Raw genomic sequence first — 18,887 nt, 5'->3', positions numbered from 1 at the left:
TTATGAACACCTTCTCATTCAAGTGTTTTTCTTATCTTTTAAAACTATTTTTTGTTTTACATTGTACAGTCGTGGCCAAAAGTCTGAGAATGACACAGATATTAATTTTCACAAAGTCTGCTGCCTCAGTTTGTATGATGGCAATTTGCATGTACTCCAGAATGTTATGAAGAGTGATCAGATGAATTGCAATAAATTGCAAAGTCTCTCTTTGCCATGCATATGAACTGAATCCCCAAAAAACATTTCCACTGCATTTCAGCCCTGCTACAAAAGGACCAGCTGACATCATGTCAGTGATTCTCTCATTAACACAGGTGTGAGTGTTGATGAGGACAAGGCTGGAGATCACTCTGTCATGCTGATTGAGTTTGAATAACAGACTGGAAGCTTCAAAAGGAGGGTGGTGCTTGGAATCATTGTTCTTCCTCTGTCAGCCATGGTTACCTGCAAGGAAACACGTGCCGCCATCATTGCTTTGCACTTAAAGGGCAGGCCCCGGTGTGAGTGCATCTGCACGCACAGTGAGGCGAATCCTTTTGGAGAACGGCCTGGTGTCAAGAAGGGCAGCAAAGAAGCCACTTCTCTCCAGGAAAAACATCAGGACAGACTGATATTCTGCAAAAGGTACAGGGATTGGACTGCTGCGGACTGGGGTAAAGTAATTTCCTCTGATGAAGCTCTTTTCCGAATGTTTGGGGCTTCTGGAAAAATGCTTGTCCGGAGAAGACAAGGTGAGCGCTACCATCAGTCCTGTGTCATGCCAACTGTAAAGCATCCTGAGACCATTCATGTGTGGGTTTGCTTCTCAGCCAAGGGAGTGGGCTCTCACAATTTTGCCTAAGAACAAAGCCATGAATAAAGAATGGTACCAACACATCCTCCGAGATCAACTTTTCCCAACCATCCAAGAACAGTTTGGTGATGAACAGTGTCTTTTCCAGCATGATGGAGCACCTTGCCATAAGGCAAAAGCGATAAGTGGCTCGGGGAACAACACATCGATAGTTTGGGTCCATGGCCAGGAAACTCCCCAGACCTTAATCCCATTGAGAACTTGTGGTCAATCGTCAAGAGCCTGGTGAACAAACAAAACCCCACAAATTCTGACAAACTCCAAGCATTGATTATGCAAGACTGGGCTGCCCAGAAGTTAATTGACAGCATGCCAGGACAGATTTCAGAGGTCTTGAAAAAGAAGGGTCAACACTGCAAATATTGACTCTTTGCATCAACTTCATGTAATTGTCAATAAAAGCCTTTGATACTTATGAAATGCTTGTAATTATACTTCAGTATTCCATAGTAACATCTGACAAAAATATCTAAAGACAGAGTGGGCAGATCTTGTGAAAATTAATATTCGTGTAATTCTCAAAACTTTTGGCCACGACTGTAGAATAATAGTGAAGACATCAAAACTATGATATAACACATATGGAATCAACAGCTGAACCATCATGAGCATCCTGATGGGTTGCATCACTGCCTGGTATGGCAACTGTTCGTCCTTCGACCGCAAGGCACTGCAGAGGGTAGCGCGAATGTAGAATCTCAAATCTCAAATATATTGTATATAAATAACACTTTTTTGGTTACTACATTAAACCCTGTTATTTAATAGTTTTGATGCCTTCGATGTTGTTCTACAATGTAGAAAATAATAAAAATAAAGAAATAGCCTGTCCAAACTTTGACCCTTTCACTTTTTTTTCACATTTTGTTACAGCCTTATTCTGAAATTGATTAAATAAAGCGTTTTCCTCATTCATCTATACACAATAACCCATAATGACAAAGTGGAAACTAAAAAAGGCCTGATTTACATAAGAATTCAGAGCCTTTACTATAAGAAATTGAGCTCAAGTATATCTTTGTTCAACCTTGAGATGTTTCTACAACTTGGAGTCCACCTGTGGTTGGTACCTGTGGTATATCCCAATTGATGGGATATGATTTAGAAAAGCACAGAGCTGTCTATATAAGTTCCCACAGTTGACAATGGATGTCAGAGATAAACCATCGCATGATTTTGAATGAATTGTCTGTAGAGCTCAGAGACAGGATTGTGTCGTTGCTCAGATCTGGGGAAGGGTACCAAAACATTTATGTAGCATCGAAGGCCCCCAAAAACAGTGGCCTCCATCATTCTTAAATGGAAGAAGTTTGGAACCACCAAGGCTCTTCTTCGAGCTGGCCACCCTGATAAAATGAGCAATCGGGGGTAGAAGGGCTTTGGTCAGGGAGGTGACCTGGTGGTCACTCTGACAGAGCTTTAGAGTTCCTCTGTGGAGATTGAAGAACCTTCCAGAAGGACACCCATGGTAGAGTGGCCAGCTTGAAGCCACTCACTAAAATACATATGACAGTCTGCTTGGAGTTTGCCAAAATGCACCTAAAGGACTCTGATCATGAGAAACAAGATTCTCTGGTCTGATGAAATCAAGATTACACTATTTGGCCTGAATGCCAAGCGTCTGGTCTGGAGGAAACCTGACACCATCCCTACAGTTAAGCGTGGTGATGGCAGCATGTTGTGGGAATTGTTTTCAGCAGCAGTGACTGGGAGACTATTCAGGATTGAGGGAAAGATGAATGGAGAGAAGTACAGAGAGATCCTTGATGAAAACCTGCCTTTGCCCCAGTCAATGACCCTAAGCATACGGCCAAGACAACGCAGGAGTGGCTTCGGGACAAGTCTCTGAAAATCCTTGAGTGGCCCAGCAGATTGCCCCTTTCAGCAAAGACCCTTCTAAATAGGTTTCCTCTTTCTTTGGTGCATTAGTATCAATACAAAGGGTGAACCGGGGGAGAGAGAGAAAAGGAAACAATTGGGTGCCTATTACATTAATTGTTCTTCTTATTCAGCACTTTAGTCCATCCATCTGACAGTTGTGACATATCAAGAAGCTAAACAGCATGATTGTTACACAGGACGGCAACACAGTACTTTTGTTAAAGAAAAATCTATATCAGTTTAACTCGATTGAACAACAATCTCTAAGCAGGAGAGTAGATTTTTCTTTCAGTGGCTGTCGTCTGACACCAGAATTAGATGCAGGTGAAACAGTAGGTGTTGTCATAGCGCCTCAACAATTATGGGATAGGTAGGTCAGATAGAAGATGTGACGGATCGACTTCTGACACCAATTGCGCTTATTTCACGTCATCCCAGACGTCAGCATAGGCTTTCAATAGAGTATTTATAGCCATAAATGAAATAATTAAGTTGTTTATATCTGAACAGGGTGCATTTGAAATATCCTCCATGGATAGTCACTAATCGGTATAAATAGATGGTGTCGGTGCCCTGTGGTTATATTTGGAAGCAATAAACTACGTTTTAGAGGAAAGTGCAGATGGAAGATGTGAAAGAGACTATTCTTAATTGAGATGAGTATGTCACATTGGTTAACCCATTAGGATTGTTATATACTACGATCTTTCCCTCTTCCACCCCACAGTTGATGGTTGAGAGGTATTGACACTGAATAGAAAAGACTGAGGGACGATGGATTTTCTATAGCATGTCACTTAGTTAAATATAGGATATAATGCTATTATAAAGGTAAAGCATCAAGGGGAGAGGGTGTGATCGTGTACCCGAATTCGCACCCCTCTTGAGGCGAAAGGAAAATGTTAAATAAAAGGCCACTCTAAAATGTGCAGTTTTGTCACACAACACAATGCCACAGATGTTTCAAGTTTTGAGGGAGCGTGCAGTTGGCATGCTGACTGCAGGAAAGTCCACAACAGCTGTTGCCAAGGAATTGAATGCTCTACCGTAAGCCGCCTCCAATGTCGTTTTAGAGAATTTGGCAGTAGGTCCATCCGGCCTCTCAACCACAGACCATGTAAAGGGCATCGTGTGGGAGAGCGGTTTGCTTATGTTACCGTTGTGAACACAATTTTACCGATGGCAATTTTAATGCACAGCGATACCGTGACAAGACCTTGAGGCCCATTGTCGTGCCATTCATCCACCTCCATCACCTCATGTTTCAGCATGATAATGCACGACCCCATGTCACAAGGATCTGTACACAATTCCTGAAAGCTGAAAATTGCCTGCATACTCACCGGACATGGCCTGCATACTCACCAGACATGTCACGCATTGAACTCATTGAGCATGTTTGAGATGATCTGGTTCGATATGTACGACATGTTCCAGTTCCCGCCCATATCCAGAAACTTCGCACAGCCATTGAAGAGTGGGACAACATACCACAGGCCACAATCAACAGCCTCATCAACTCAAATGCGAAGGAGTTGTGATGCGCTGCATGAGGCAAATGGTGGTCACCACATACTGACTGGTTTTCTGATCCACAGGTATCTGTTACCAACATATGCATATCTATATTCCCAGTCATGTTGAATATATAGATTAGGGCCGAATGCATTTATTTAAATTTTCTGATTTCCTTACTACAACATCAAGCTGGGTGTGAGGGCCGTCACCAACCCAGAGGACTGGGTGATCTCGGTCTCCGATGCCGACGTGAGAAGGGTCTTTAATCAGGTCAACACCCGCAAGTCTGCGGGTCCCGATGTATTCCAGGGCGTGTTCTCAGAGCATGCGCAGAACAGCTGGTAGGCATATATTCATGGTCATTTTTCAATCTCTCCTTGTCCTATTCTGTAATCCCCTTTGTTTTTAAAGTTACCACAATCATTCCGCTTCCTAAGAACTCTAAGGCTTCATGCCACAAATACTACCCCCCTGTAGCTCTCACTTCTGTATTCATGAAGTGCTTTGACAGGCTGGTTATGGCACACATGAACTCCACCATCCCAGCCACCCACTCTAATTTGCGTACTGCCCCAACAGATTAATAGATGACACAATCTCAATTCCTCACCCACCGAGATAAGAGGACAGGGATATTGGCGCCGGAGAGGATAGCTGCTGTTTTATGGGCACTTCACCAACTGCTGTTTTTTTTTCTTTTTTTCGCTTTAACTTTTTTGTACATAATGGTGCTGCTACCTTCTCTTGACCGAAAAGAGCTTCTAGACATCAGAACAGCGATTACTCACCTTGAATTGGAAAAAGAATTTTTCTTTAATGAGTCTGACAAGCGGGATTTACACTAGACAAGCTAAATTACTTCTATGCTCGCTTCGAGGCAAGTAACACTGAAACATGCATGAGAGCATCAGCTGTTCCCGACGACTGTGTGATCATGCTCTCTGCAGCCGATGTGAGTAAGACCTACAGGTCAACATTCACAAAGCCGCAAGGCCAGACATTATCTGGACGTCTACTCCGAGTGTGCACTGACCAACTTGCAAGTGTTTTCACTGACATTTTTAACCTGTCTCTAACCGAGTCTGTAATACCAACATGTTTCAAGCAGACCACCATGTGCCCAAGAACACTAAGGTAACCTGCCTAAATAATTACCGACCCGTAGCACTCATGTCTGTAGCCATGAAGTGCTTTGAAAGGCTGGTCATGGCTCACATCAACACCCTTATCTCAGAAACCCTAGACCCACTCCAATTTGCATACCGCCCAAACAGATCCACAGATGATGCAATCTCTATTGCACTCAACACTGCCCTTTCACACCTGGACAAAAGGAACACCTAAGTGAGAATGCTATTCATTGACTTCAGCTCAGCATTCAACACCGTAGTGCCCTCAAAGCTCATCCCTAAGCTAAAGACCCTGGTACAAAACACCTCCCTCTGCAACTGGATCCTGGACTTCCTGACGGGACTTGGTAAGGGTAGGTAACAACACATCCGCCACGCTGATCCTCAACAATGGGACCCCTCAGGGATGCGTGTTCAGTCCTCTTCCTCTGCTCACTGTTCACTCATGACTGCACGGCCAGGCTTGACTCCAATACCACCATTAAGTTTGCCCATGACACAACAGTGGTTGGCCTGATCACCGACAACGACGAGACAGCCTATAGGGAGGAAATCAGAGACCTGTCCGTGTGGTGCAAGGACAACAACCTCTCCCTCAATGTGATCAAGACAAAGGAGATGATTGTGGACTACAGGAAAAGGAGGACCGAGCACGCCCCCAATCTCATCGACAGGCTGTAGTGGAACAGGTTGAGAGCTTCAATTTCCTTGGTGTCCACATCACCAACAAACTATCATGGTCCAACACACCAAGACAGTTGTGAAGAGGGCACGACAAAGCCTATTCCCCCTCAGGAGACCGAAAATATTTGGTATGTGTCCTCAGATACTCATTCTATAGCTGCACCATCGAGAGCATGGTTGCATCACTGCCTGGTATGGCAACTGCGCGACCTCCGGCCATCCAGGACCTCTATATCAGGCCGTGTCAGAGGAAGGCCCTAAAAATGGTCAGACTCCAGCCACCCTAGTCATTATTTAACTAGGCAGGTCAGTTGAGAACAAATTCTTAATTACAATGACGGCCTTGGAACAGTGTCTGTTCGGGAATTCGATCTAGCAACCTTTCGGTTACTGGCCCAACGCTCTAACCACTAGGCCACCTGCCACCCCTGTTCTCTCTGCTACCGCACAGCAAGCGGTACCGGAGCGGCAAGTTTCGGTCCAAAATGCTTCTAAACAGCTTCTACCCCGAATCCATAAGGCTCCAGAACGTATCATGAAATGGCTACCCAGACTATTTGCATTGCCCCCCCACTTTGACGCTGCAGCTACTCTGTTATTTTCTATGCATAGTCACTTTAACTAACCAGTACCCCATGTATACAGTCGTGGCCAAAAGTTTTGAGAATGACACAAATATTAATTTTCACTGTCTGCTGCTTCAGTTTGTATGATGGCAATTTGCATATACTCCAGAATGTTATGAAGAGTGATCAGATGAATTGCAAAGTCCCTCTTTGCCATGCAAATGAACTGAATCCCCCCCCCAAAATTTCCACTGCATTTTCAGCCCTGCCAGCTGACATCATGTCAGTGATTCTCTCATTAACACAGGTGTGAGTGTTGACGAGGACAAGGCTGGAGATCACTCTGTCATGCTGATTGCGTTCGAATAACAGATTGGAAACTTGAAAAGGAGGGTGGTGCTTGGAATCATTGTTCTTCCTCTGTCAACCATGGTTGAGATTGCACCTAATTCAACCATTCATTTGATCATCAAAAACTTCAAGGAGAGCGGAAGAAGGCATCAGGGCGCCCAAAAAAAGTCCAGCAAGCGCCAGGACCGTCTCCTAAAGTTGATTCAGCTGCGGGATTGGGGCACCACCAGCACAGAGCTTGCTCAGGAATGGCAGCAGGCAGGTGTGAGTGCATCTGCACGCGCAGTGAGGCAAATCCTTTTGGAGGATGGCCTGATGTCAAGAAGGGCAGCAAAGAAGCCAATTCTCCCCAGGAAAAACATCAGGGACAGACTGATATTCTGCAAAAGGTACAGGGATTGGACTGCTGAGGACTGGGGTCATTTTCTCTGAACACAGTCATGAAGAATGGAACCAACACATCCTCCGAGATCAACTTGTCCCAACCATCCAGGAACAGTTTGGTGACGAACAATGCCTTTTCCAGCATGATGGAGCACCTTGCCATAAGGCAAAAGTGATAAGTGGCTCGGGGAACAAAACATCGATATTTTGGGTACATGGCCAGGAAACTCCCCAGACCTTAATCGCATTGAGATCTTGTGGTCAATCCTCAAGTGGCAGGTGGACAAACAAAAACCCACATATTCTGAAACTCCAAGTGTTGATTATACAAGAATGGGCTGCCATCATGTGGCCCAGAAGTTAATTGACCGCATGCCAGGACAGATTTCAGAGGTCTTGAAAAAGAAGGGTCAACACTGCAAATATTGACTCTTTGCATCAACTTCATGTAATTGTCAATAAAAGCCTTTGACACTCATGAAATGCTTATAATTATACTTCAGTTTTCCATAGTAACATCTGACAAAAATATCTAAAGACACTGAAGCAGCAAACTTTGTGAAAATTAATACACTGCTCAAAAAAATAAAGGGAACACTTAAACAACACAATTTAACTCCAAGTCAATCACACTTCTGTGAAATAAAACTGTCCACTTAGGAAGCAACACTGATTGACAATAAATTTCACATGCTGTTGTGTAAATGAAATAGACAACAGGTGGAAATTATAGGCAATTAGCAAGACACCCCCAATAAAGGAGTGGTTCTGCAGGTGGTGACCACAGACCACTTCTCAGTTCCTATGCTTCCTGGCTGATGTTTTGGTCACTTTTGAATGCTGGCGGTGCTTTCACTCTAGTGGTAGCATGAGACGGAGTCTACAACCCACACAAGTAGCTCAGGTAGTGCAGCTCATCCAGGATGGCACATCAATGCGAGCTGTGGCAAGAAGGTTTGCTGTGTCTGTCAGCGTAGTGTCCAGAGCATGGAGGCGCTACCAGGAGACAGGCCAGTACATCAGGAGACGTGGAGGAGGCCGTAGGAGGGCAACAACCCAGCAGCAGGACCGCTATATCCGCCTTTGTGCAAGGAGGAGCAGGAGGAGCACTGCCAGATCCCTGCAAAATGACCTACAGCAGGCCACAAATGTGCATGTGTCTGCTCAAACGGTCAGAAACGGACTCCATGAGGGAGTTATGAGGGCCCGATGTCCACAGGTGGGGGTTGTGCTTACAGCCCAACACCGTGCAGGACGTTTGGCATTTGCCAGAGAACACCAAGATTGGCAAATTCGCCACTGGCGCCCTGTGCTCGTCACAGATGAAAGCAGGTTCACACTGAGCACATGTGACAGTCGTGAGAGTCTGGAGACGCCGTGGAGAACGTTCTGTTGCCTGCAACATCCTCCAGCATGACCGGTTTGGCGGTGGGTCAGTCATGGTGTGGGGTGGCATTTCTTTGGGGGGCCGCACAGCCCTCCATGTGCTCGCCAGAGGTAGCCTGACTGCCATTAGGTACCGAGATGAGATCCTCAGACGCCTTGTGAGACCATATGCTGGTGCGGTTGGCCCTGGGTTCCTCCTAATGCAAGACAATGCTAGACCTCATGTGGCTGGAGTGTGTCAGCAGTTCCTGCAAGAGGAAGGCATTAATGTTATGGACTGGCCCGCCCGTTCCCCAGACCTGAATCCAATTGAGCACATCTGGGACATCATGTCTCGCTCCATCCACCAACAACGTTGCACCACAGACTGTCCAGGAGTTGGCGGATGCTTTAGTCCAGGTCTGGGAGGAAATCCCTCAGGAGACCATCAGCCACATCATCGGGAGCATGCCCAGGTGTTGTAGGGAGGTCATACAGGCACGTGGAGGCCACACACTACTGAGCCTCATTTTGACTCGTTTTAAGGACATTACATCAAAGTTGGATCAGCCTGTAGTGTGGTTTTCCACTTTAATTTTGAGTGTGACTCCAAATCCAGACCTCCATGGGTTGATAAATTTGATTTCCATTGATCATTTTTGTGATTTTGTTGTCAGCACATTCAACTATGTAAAGAAAGAAAGCATTTAATAAGAATATTTCATTCATTCAGATCTAGGATGTTATTTTAGTGTTCCCTTTATTTTTTTGAGCAGTGTATTTGTGTCATTCTCAAAACTTTTTTCCATGTCTGTATAGCCTCCCTATTGTTGTTTTACTTCTGCTCTTTAATTATTTATTACTTGTATTCCTTTTTTTTGGGGGGGGGGGGGTATTTTTATTTTCTCTACTGTTGGTTAAGTGCTTGCAAGTATTTCACGGTACTGTCTACACCTACACCAGTTTGGCGTTGGCCCTCAAATCCTCAAAAGGTTCTACCGCTGTGCCATTGAGAGCATATTGACTGACTGCATCACTGCTTGGTATGGCAATAGCTTTGACCTCGATCGCATGGCACTACAGAGGGTTATGTGGACAGCCCAGTATATCACTGGGGCCGGGCTCCCTGCCATCCATGACCTCTATATCAGGCAGTGTGAAAAGAAGGCCTGAAGAATTCAGGCTCCAACCACCCAAGCCATAGACTATTTTCTCTGCTGCTGCATGGCAAGAGGTACCAGTGCATCAATCCTGACACCAACAGTCTCTTGAACAGCTTCAAGAAATATGACAAATAAATAGCTAACCAAATAGATACACGGACTATCGTAGTTAACCTTCTGTCTTTTATTTACCGTTTTATTTATATACAGTGCCTTGCGAAAGTATTCGGCCCCCTTGAACTTTGCGAAGAATCAACAACAAGTGGGACACAATCATGAAGTGGAACGACATTTATTGGATATTTCAAACTTTTTTAACAAATCAAAAACTGAAAAATTGGGCTTGCAAAATTATTCAGCCCCCTTAAGTTAATACTTTGTAGCGCCACCTTTTGCTGCGATTACAGCTGTAAGTCGCTTGGGGTATGTCTCTATCAGTTTTGCACTTCGAGAGACTGAATTTTTTTTCCCATTCCTCCTTGCAAAACAGCTCGAGCTCAGTGAGGTTGGATGGAGAGCATTTGTGAACAGCAGTTTTCAGTTCTTTCCACAGATTTTCGATTGGATTCAGGTCTGGACTTTGACTTGGCCATTCTAACACCTGGATATGTTTATTTTTGAACCATTCCATTGTAGATTGTAGTTCCATTGTAGTTCAATTTTGGTTTCATTTGACCAGAGCACCTTCTTCCACATGTTTGGTGTGTCTCCCAGGTGGCTTGTGGCAAACTTTAACCAACACTTTTTATGGATATCTTTAAGAAATGGCTTTCTTCTTGCCACTCTTCCATAAAGGCCAGATTTGTGCAATATACGACTGATTGTTGTCCTATGGACAGAGTCTCCCACCTCAGCTGTAGATCTCTGCAGTTCATCCAGAGTGATCATGGGCCTCTTGGCTGCATCTCTGATCAGTCTTCTCCTTGTATGAGCTGAAAGTTTAGAGGGACGGCCAGGTCTTGGTAGATTTGCAGTGGTCTGATACTCCTTCCATTTCAATATTATCTTATTATTATATTATTGCACAGTGCTCCTTGGGATGTTTAAAGCTTGGGAAATCTTTTTGTATCCAAATCCGGCTTTAAACTTCTTCACAACAGTATCTCGGACCTGCCTGGTGTGTTCCTTGTTCTTCATGATGCTCTCTGCGCTTTTAACGGACCTCTGAGACTATCACAGTGCAGGTGCATTTATACGGAGACTTGATTACACACAGGTGGATTGTATTTATCATCACTAGTCATTTAGGTCAACATTGGATCATTCAGAGATCCTCACTGAACTTCTGGAGAGAGTTTGCTTCACTGAAAGTAAAGGGGCTGAATAATTTTGCACGCCCAATTTTTCAGTTTTTGATTTGTTAAAAAAGTTTGAAATATCCAATAAATGTCGTTCCACTTCATGATTGTGTCCCACTTGTTGTTGATTCTTCACAAAAAAATACAGTTTTATATCTTTATGTTTGAAGCCTGAAATGTGGCAAAAGGTTGCAAAGTTCAAGGGGGCCAAATACTTTCGCAAGGCACTGTATTTGCACTGTCCCTATGCACACTCACAGGTTCCTACAAACTCACAAACACTGTCACTCCAACACACAAACACTCCATTTTCTCAATTGTTATTGATTATTGCATTGTTGGGTTTTGAATTTGCAAGAATGGCATTTAACTGTACTTGTGAATGTGACATTACATCTTAATGTGTCGCAGTGCATGAGGAAAATGGATGTCACACCAGATACTGACTGGTTTTCTGATCCACAACCCTGCTTTTGTATTTTTATATGTCTGACCAAAAGATGCATATCTACATTTCCATTCATGTGAAATTCATAGATTAGTGCCCAATGAATTTTTTTCAATTGACTGACTTCTTTATAAGAACTGTAACTCAGTAAAATCTTTTAAATTGTTATGTTATATTTTTGTTCAGTATAAAAAGAGGGAGACCATAACATGTCAGTCCTTGCTATAACATGGGGTTGAGAAACACTGTTCTATGATCACTAATGCATGGGTGTTCATCCACCCGGTTCCTCTCATCCACCATGATGACCTCTGAAACAATAGGACCCCTATGAAAGCCATTGACTCACCAAACTCACATTACACTTTTATACAAAACAGGTATGACACTATTTTCAGAACATTTTTAAATAAATGCAGCTGGAAAGAACCACACTAAGCTCTGGATCCTGTTGCTGTGTAGTTAGGAGTCAAACGCACCTGCAAGTGATACTTCCCGTTGAAGTTGAAACAAACCCCCCCACCAAATGTCTTCCCACAAAGAGAGGTCCTGCTCTGTGAGGTTTTGAGAGCTTTTACCTTATTTTTATCTTATTTTTGCATGACCGTTGTCCTTCCTTTTCTCCCTCTTTTCTCAGAATCACTTGCTCCTTCCAGCTTCCCTCTCTTTCTTGCTCCAGGGCTACTACTGTTGCGATCGAGACACCCATCTCTGAAGCTACCAACAGAGTTCTTCATCTTTCTTAATCCCCACCCCCTCTCTCCTCCCTGCTCCCTCCTTCCCTCTGTCTACCTGACTGATGGCCTGTTTGCCTTTGCAGACGGGAACAGTGAGCGAGGGGAAAAGGACGCCAGTAAGATCACCACTTATCCCCCGGGGGCGGTGCGCTTCGACTGCGAGATGAGAGCTGTGCAGGTTAGCTGCGGCTTCCACCATTCAGGTAGGTCCCCCGGACACACCCTATTACTCACTTCCTGCTTCCTCTTTGATCTCTTCCTCAGTGGTGTTTGATCACAAGAGGAATACTTTGTTTTGAGGAGTGTCTTCTGGCCACATCAAATTGCCATAGGTCATAAAGGTCTTTCAATAAAAATAGTTAAAGGAATGTACCCTTCGCTAAGCCCCATCCCCTTGGTTGCTGTTGCTACCTCAGTAGCATTTTTGTAGGAAGCTCGAGAAAACCCTGATATCAATTTGTATTTTTAATACGCAATTCAATTAAACACAGACTAATCCTTGCTAATCAGGGACTGTCTTGGGACTGTCATTACAATTGCTCTCAAGTCATATTCTGCTATTGACAGCAGATCAGTTGTGTTCATAACATAGCTAATTTAGCTAGTCTGTGCCTTCAGAAAGTATTCACACCACTTGAGTTTTTCCACATTTTGTTGTTACATCCTGAATTTAAAGTGGATTAAATATATATTTTTTGGGCACTGGCCTACACGTAATACCCCATAATGTCAAAGTGTAATTATGTTTTTTGATATTTTTGCAAATTAAATAAAAATAAAAAGCTGAAAGGTCTTGAGTCAAGTATTCAACCCACTTATGGCAAGCCTAAATACGTTTGTGAGTAAAAATTAACTTAACAAGTCACATAAATTGCATGGGCTCACTATGCATGGACTCACTATTGCATGGACTCACTATGTGCAATAATAGTAAAAACAATTGAATGACTACCTCTTCTCTGTACCCTACTCAAACAATTATCTGTAAGGTCCCTCAGTCGAGCGGTACATTTCAAGCACAGATTCAACCACAAAGACCAGGGATCAATACACTTCGTTATTACAAAGATACAGGCATCCATTACAAAGATACAGGAAACCATTCAGGGAATTCACTGAGGCCAATTGTGACTTTAAAAAAGTTAGACTTTAATGGCAGTGATAGGACACAACTGAGGATGGATCAACAACATTGTAGGTACTCCACAATGCAAACCTAAATTACATAGTGAAAAGGAAGCCTGTACAGAATAAAAAATATTCCAAAACAGGCATTCTTTTGCAACAAGGCACTAATATAATACTTCAAAAAATGTGGCAAAGCAATTGACGATTTGTCCTAAATACAAAGTGTTATTGGGTATTTCATTAGGATCCCCATTAGCTGTTGCAAACGCAGCAGCTACTCTTCCTGGGGTCCACCCAAAACTTGAAAAAATACACAACATTAATTGACAAGAACAGCTCAAGGACAGAACTAAATAAAAAACATTTTTTAAAGGCACACGTAGTCTACATATCAATACATACACACAAACTATATAGGTCAAATAGGGGAGAGGCGATGTGCCATGCGCTGTTGCTTTATCTTTTATTTGAAACAATGTTTGCAGTTTATTTCAGTAATATGAGATGGAGTTCTATGCAATAATGGCTCTATATAATACTGTGCGCTTTCTTGAATTTGTTCCGGATTTGGGGACTGTGAAAAGACGACCCCTTGTGGCATGTCTGGTGGTAAGTGTGTGTGTGTCAGAGCTGTGTGTAAGTTTACTATGCAAACAATTTGGAATTTTCAACACATTAATGTTTCTTATAAAAAGTGTTAGTATGCATAGTATTTATATCAGCCCTCTGATTACAATGAAGAGCAAGACATGCCTCTTTTGGCCCCCTGCAGCTTAACTAGGTCTTTCGTTGCAACACTCGACCACACAACTAGACAATGATCAAGATAAGACAAAACTAGAGCCTGCAGATCTTCCTTCTTGGAGTTTGGTGTAAAAAAAGCAGAGCATCTCTTTATTACGGACAGACCTCTCCATCTTTACAACCGTTGCATCCATATGTTTTGACGTTGACAGTTTACAATCCAAGGTAACGGCAAGTAATTTGTGACCTGTTTCAGGAAACTAGGTGTATGTCTTGCGTCACTACTTCACAGGAACTTTGTAATTTTTTTTTTAATAAATGTGTTTTTTTTGGCAAAACTGCCTTCTGGAACACGTGAACTTTCATGTGCCTTAATAACAAACTTGTATGCCACCTGTAAATATGAATACAATTGTTAAATTATGAGCCTAGTTGGTTTAGCCATGGAAAAAGTCATCCTTCCCGCTAGCCATGATTTGCTGAGATAATGAGTGGGCTGGACATGCCGAGAGATGAGTTGAGATTGGTCTGCTATGTAGCATGCTTAGGTAATCCTTTCTAATGCAGCTTTAAAAAAAAAGATATCACGTAGTAGAACTGCATAAGTGTTGTTCTCCACTTTCTGAAGCACGAAGTTTTGAAATCGATGGAATTTGAATATGATAGCGAAGGAGATAGAGAAAATGCTGGCATTTGATTGCAAATTTGCAGACGGAGTCAAAAAGGGAACACACAAAAGGCTGTTGTATATATACCACCTGTCTCTGGATTACATCTTCAAACTAAGGGCAACCATGGTATCTGTGACAGAGAGGGAGAAGCGTCCATCCATGTATACGGGTAAGAGAGTCTAGCTAGCTACATTTTGCGAGGGTGAGTAAGATGTTCTTTCATTTGTGTCTAAAAGTAGCTAGCAAGCTAGCCAACGTTATCCAGTTTGCTTGGGTGCTCGACTGCTGCTGTTAGGTCAGAACGCACGGATCAACCCTACTTTTTGTCATGAGCGTCCAGTGTGCGCTCTGAACGCTTCGAGAGCAAAACACTCTGAATTTACCAATGGCAAATCTGACAATGCTCTGAGTTTACGAACGCCCAGAGCACACTCTGGCACTCCAGATTAATTTAAGAACACACCCGTAGAATAAACCAGCTTTTAGTCTTGAAATGTTTGGTTAAGTACCTAGCCTCATGCGAATCTTAAAGGATGGGTGGAGCTAAATCTATTAAGGGGGTGTGAACGATGCTGAATTGGTGTGGAAAAAGAAGAGCTCTACAGTATGTACCAAAACATTCAAGGGCTATTTTCTCAAAAGTAAGGTTTCAAGTTCAACTTTCAAAGCGGAATTGCTTTTCCATTGTTCCTCAACTGCGTGACATACCTTTTTGTAGCTCTGAGTCTCTACTTTAATCCAGTGTATTTAAATTCACACAGGACACCGGATAAGACAGGAGAAATACTCCAGATATAACAGGCTGACACTAGCCCCCCGGACATAAACTATTGAGACAGGAGGGGTTCGATATAGGCACGATATATATATATATTTTTTTTTTTCCTTCACCTTTATTTAACCAGGTAGTTAAGTTGAGAACAAGTTCTCATTTACAATTGCGACCTGGCCAAGATAAAGCAAAGCAGTTCGACACATACAACGACAGAGTTACACATGGAGTAAAACAAACATACAGTCAATAATACAGTATAAACAAGTCTGTATACGATGTGAGCAAATGAGGTGAGATAAGAGAGGTAAAGGCAAAGAAAAGGCCATGGTGGCAAAGTAAATACAATATAGCAATTAAAACACTGGAATGGTAGATTTGCAGTGGAAGAATGTGCAAAGTAGAAATAAAAATAATGGGGTGCAAAGGAGCTAAATAAATAAAATAAATACAGTAGGGAAAGAGGTAGTTGTTTGGGCTAAATTATAGGTGGGCTATGTACAGGTGCAGTAATCTGTGAGCTGCTCTGACAGTTGGTGCTTAAAGCTAGTGAGGGAGATAAGTGTTTCCAGTTTCAGAGATGTTTGTAGTTTGTTCCAGTCATTGGCAGCAGAGAACTGGAAGGAGAGGCGGCCAATTAAAGAATTGGTTTTGGAGGTGACCAGAGAGATATACCTGCTGGAGCGCGTGCTACAGGTGGGTGATGCTATGGTGACCAGCGAGCTGAGACAAGGGGGGACCTTACCTAGCAGGGTCTTGTAGATGACATAGAGCCAGTGGGTTTGGCGACGAGTATGAAGCGAGGGCCAGCCAACGAGAGCGTACAGGTCGCAATGGTGGTATATGGGGCTTTGGTGACAAAACGGATTGCACTGTGATAGACTGCATCCAATTTGTTGAGTAGGGTATTGGAGGCTATTTTGTAAATGACATCGCCGAAGTCTAGGATTGGTAGGATGGTCAGTTTTACAAGGGTATGTTTGGCAGCATGAGTGAAGGATGCTTTGTTGTGAAATAGGAAGCCAATTCTAGATTTAACTTTGGATTGGAGATGTTTGATGTGGGTCTGGAAGGAGAGTTTACAGTCTAACCAGACACCTAGGTATTTGTAGTTGTCCACGTATTCTAAGTTAGAGCCGTCCAGAGTAGTGATGTTGGACAGGCGGGCAGGTGCAGGCAGCGATCGGTTGAACAGCATGCATTTAGTTTTACTTGTATTTAAGAGCAATTGGAGGCCATGGAAGGAGAGTTGTATGGCATTGAAGCTTGCCTGGAGGGTTGTTAACACAGTGTCCAAAGAAGGGCCAGAAGTATACAGAATGGTGTCGTCTGCGTAGAGGTGGATCAGAGACTCACCAGCAGCAAGAGCGACATCATTGATGTATACAGAGAAGAGAGTCGGTCCAAGAATTTAACCCTGTGGCACCCCCATAGAGACTGCCAGAGGTCTGGATAGCAGACCCTCCGATTTGACACACTGAACTCTATCAGAGAAGTTGTTGATGAACCAGGCGAGGCAATCATTTGAGAAACGAAGGCTGTCGAGTCTGCCGATGAGGATGTGGTGATTGACAGTCGAAAGCCTTGGCCAGATCAATGAATACGGCTTCACATTAATGTTTCTTATCGATGGCGGTTAAGATATCGTTTAGGACCTTGAGCGTGGCTGAGTTGCACCCATGACCAGCTCTGAAACCAGATTGCATAGCAGCGAAGGTATGGTGAGATTCGAAATGGTCGGTAATCTGTTTGTTGACTTGGCTTTTGAAGACCTTAGAAAGGCAGGGTAGGATAGATATAGGTCTGTAGCAGTTTGGGTCAAGAGAGTCCCCCCCTTTGAAGAGGGGGATCACTGCAGCTGCTTTCCAATCTTTGGGAATCTCAGACGACACGAGAGGTTGAACAGGCTAGTAACAGGGGTGGCAACAATTTCGGCGGATAATTTTTTAGAAAGAAAGGGTCCAGATTGTCTAGCCCGGCTGATTTGTAGGGGTCCAGATTTTGCAGCTCTTTCAGAACATCGGCTGACTCGATTTGGGTGAAGGAGAAATGGGGAAGGCTTGGGCGAGTTGCTGTGGGGGGTGCAGTGCTGTTGACCGGGGTAGGAATAGCTAGGTGGAAAGCATGGCCAGCCGTAGAAAAATGCTTATTGAAATTCTCAATTATAGTGGATTTATCAGTGGTGACAGTGTTTCCTATCTTCAGTGCAGTGGGCAGCTGGGAGGAGGTGTTCTAATTCTCCATGGACTTTACAGTGTCTCAGAACTTTTTTGAGTTAGTGTTGCAGGAAGCACATTTCTGCCTGAAAAAGCTAGCCTTGGCTTTTCTAAGTGCCTGTGTATAATGGTTTCTAGCTTCCTTGAACAGCTGCATATCACGGGGGCTGTTCGATGCTAATGCAGAACGCCATAGGATGTTTTTGTGTTGGTTAAGGGCAGTCAGGTCTGGGGAGAACCAAGGGCTATATCTGTTCCTGGTTCTAAATTTCTTGAATATGGCATGCTTATTTAAGATGGTTAGGAAGGCATTTAAAAATCCTTCCAGGATACCCCGGCCAGGTCGATTAGAAAGGCCTGCTCGCTGAATTGTTTCAGGGAACGTTTGACAGTGGAGGTTGTTTGACCGTTGACCCATTACGGATGCAGGCAATGAGGCAGTGATTGCTGAGATATTGGTTGAAGACAGCAGAGGTGTATTTAGAGGGCAAGTTGGTTAGGATGATATCTATGAGGGTGCCTGTGTTTAAGGCTTTGGGGAGGTACCTGGTAGGTTCATTGATAATTTGTGAGATTGAGGGCATCAAGCTTAGATTGTAGGATGGCTGGGGTGTTAAGCATGTTCCAGTTTAGGTCTCCTAGCAGCACGAGCTCTAAAGATAGATGGGTGCAATCAGTTCACATATGATGTCCAGAGCACAGCTGGGGGCAGATATAGCCCCACACACTTTGCAAAAGCACAGCCCCCACACCACACAAGGGATATCTTCAAACCACCAACTTACTACCTCTGAGACAAGGCTGAGTGTAACCCTTGAAGGTCTCCCCCACGGAGCGAACTCGAGAGGGGCGCCAACCCGGGCAGGAAGATCACGTCAGTGACCCAACCCACTCAAGTGATGCACCCCTCTTAGGGATAGCATGGAAGAGCACTAGTAAGACATTTTCAGATATTACACGTTTCTAATTTTGACA

General features: G+C 43.6%; 1 protein-coding gene across 41 annotated transcripts in view; it reads left to right on the top strand.

Moving 5' to 3' along the window:
* The window catches only part of LOC110519948 (E3 ubiquitin-protein ligase MYCBP2), a 344,341-nt gene that overhangs the window by 128,984 nt on the left and 196,470 nt on the right, over positions 1–18,887 (top strand). For all 41 annotated transcript variants that reach the window (XR_016494672.1, XR_016494675.1, XR_016494673.1 and 38 more), the window contains one exon: positions 12,465–12,584. Coding sequence is in view for 37 of the 41 variants with exons in the window: in XM_090229470.1 (XP_090085596.1) it covers positions 12,465–12,584 (120 nt within the window). In the remaining 4 variants the exon portion in view is untranslated. The remainder of the gene's footprint in view (positions 1–12,464; positions 12,585–18,887) is intronic.

Source organism: Oncorhynchus mykiss, chromosome 3, assembly GCF_057628025.1.
Source record: "Oncorhynchus mykiss isolate SJ-2025 chromosome 3, ASM5762802v1, whole genome shotgun sequence".
In the NCBI taxonomy this organism is placed as follows: domain Eukaryota; kingdom Metazoa; phylum Chordata; class Actinopteri; order Salmoniformes; family Salmonidae; genus Oncorhynchus; species Oncorhynchus mykiss.
The sequence above is the reverse complement of the archived record's forward strand: the minus strand, read 5'-3'. Positions and strand labels throughout refer to the sequence as shown.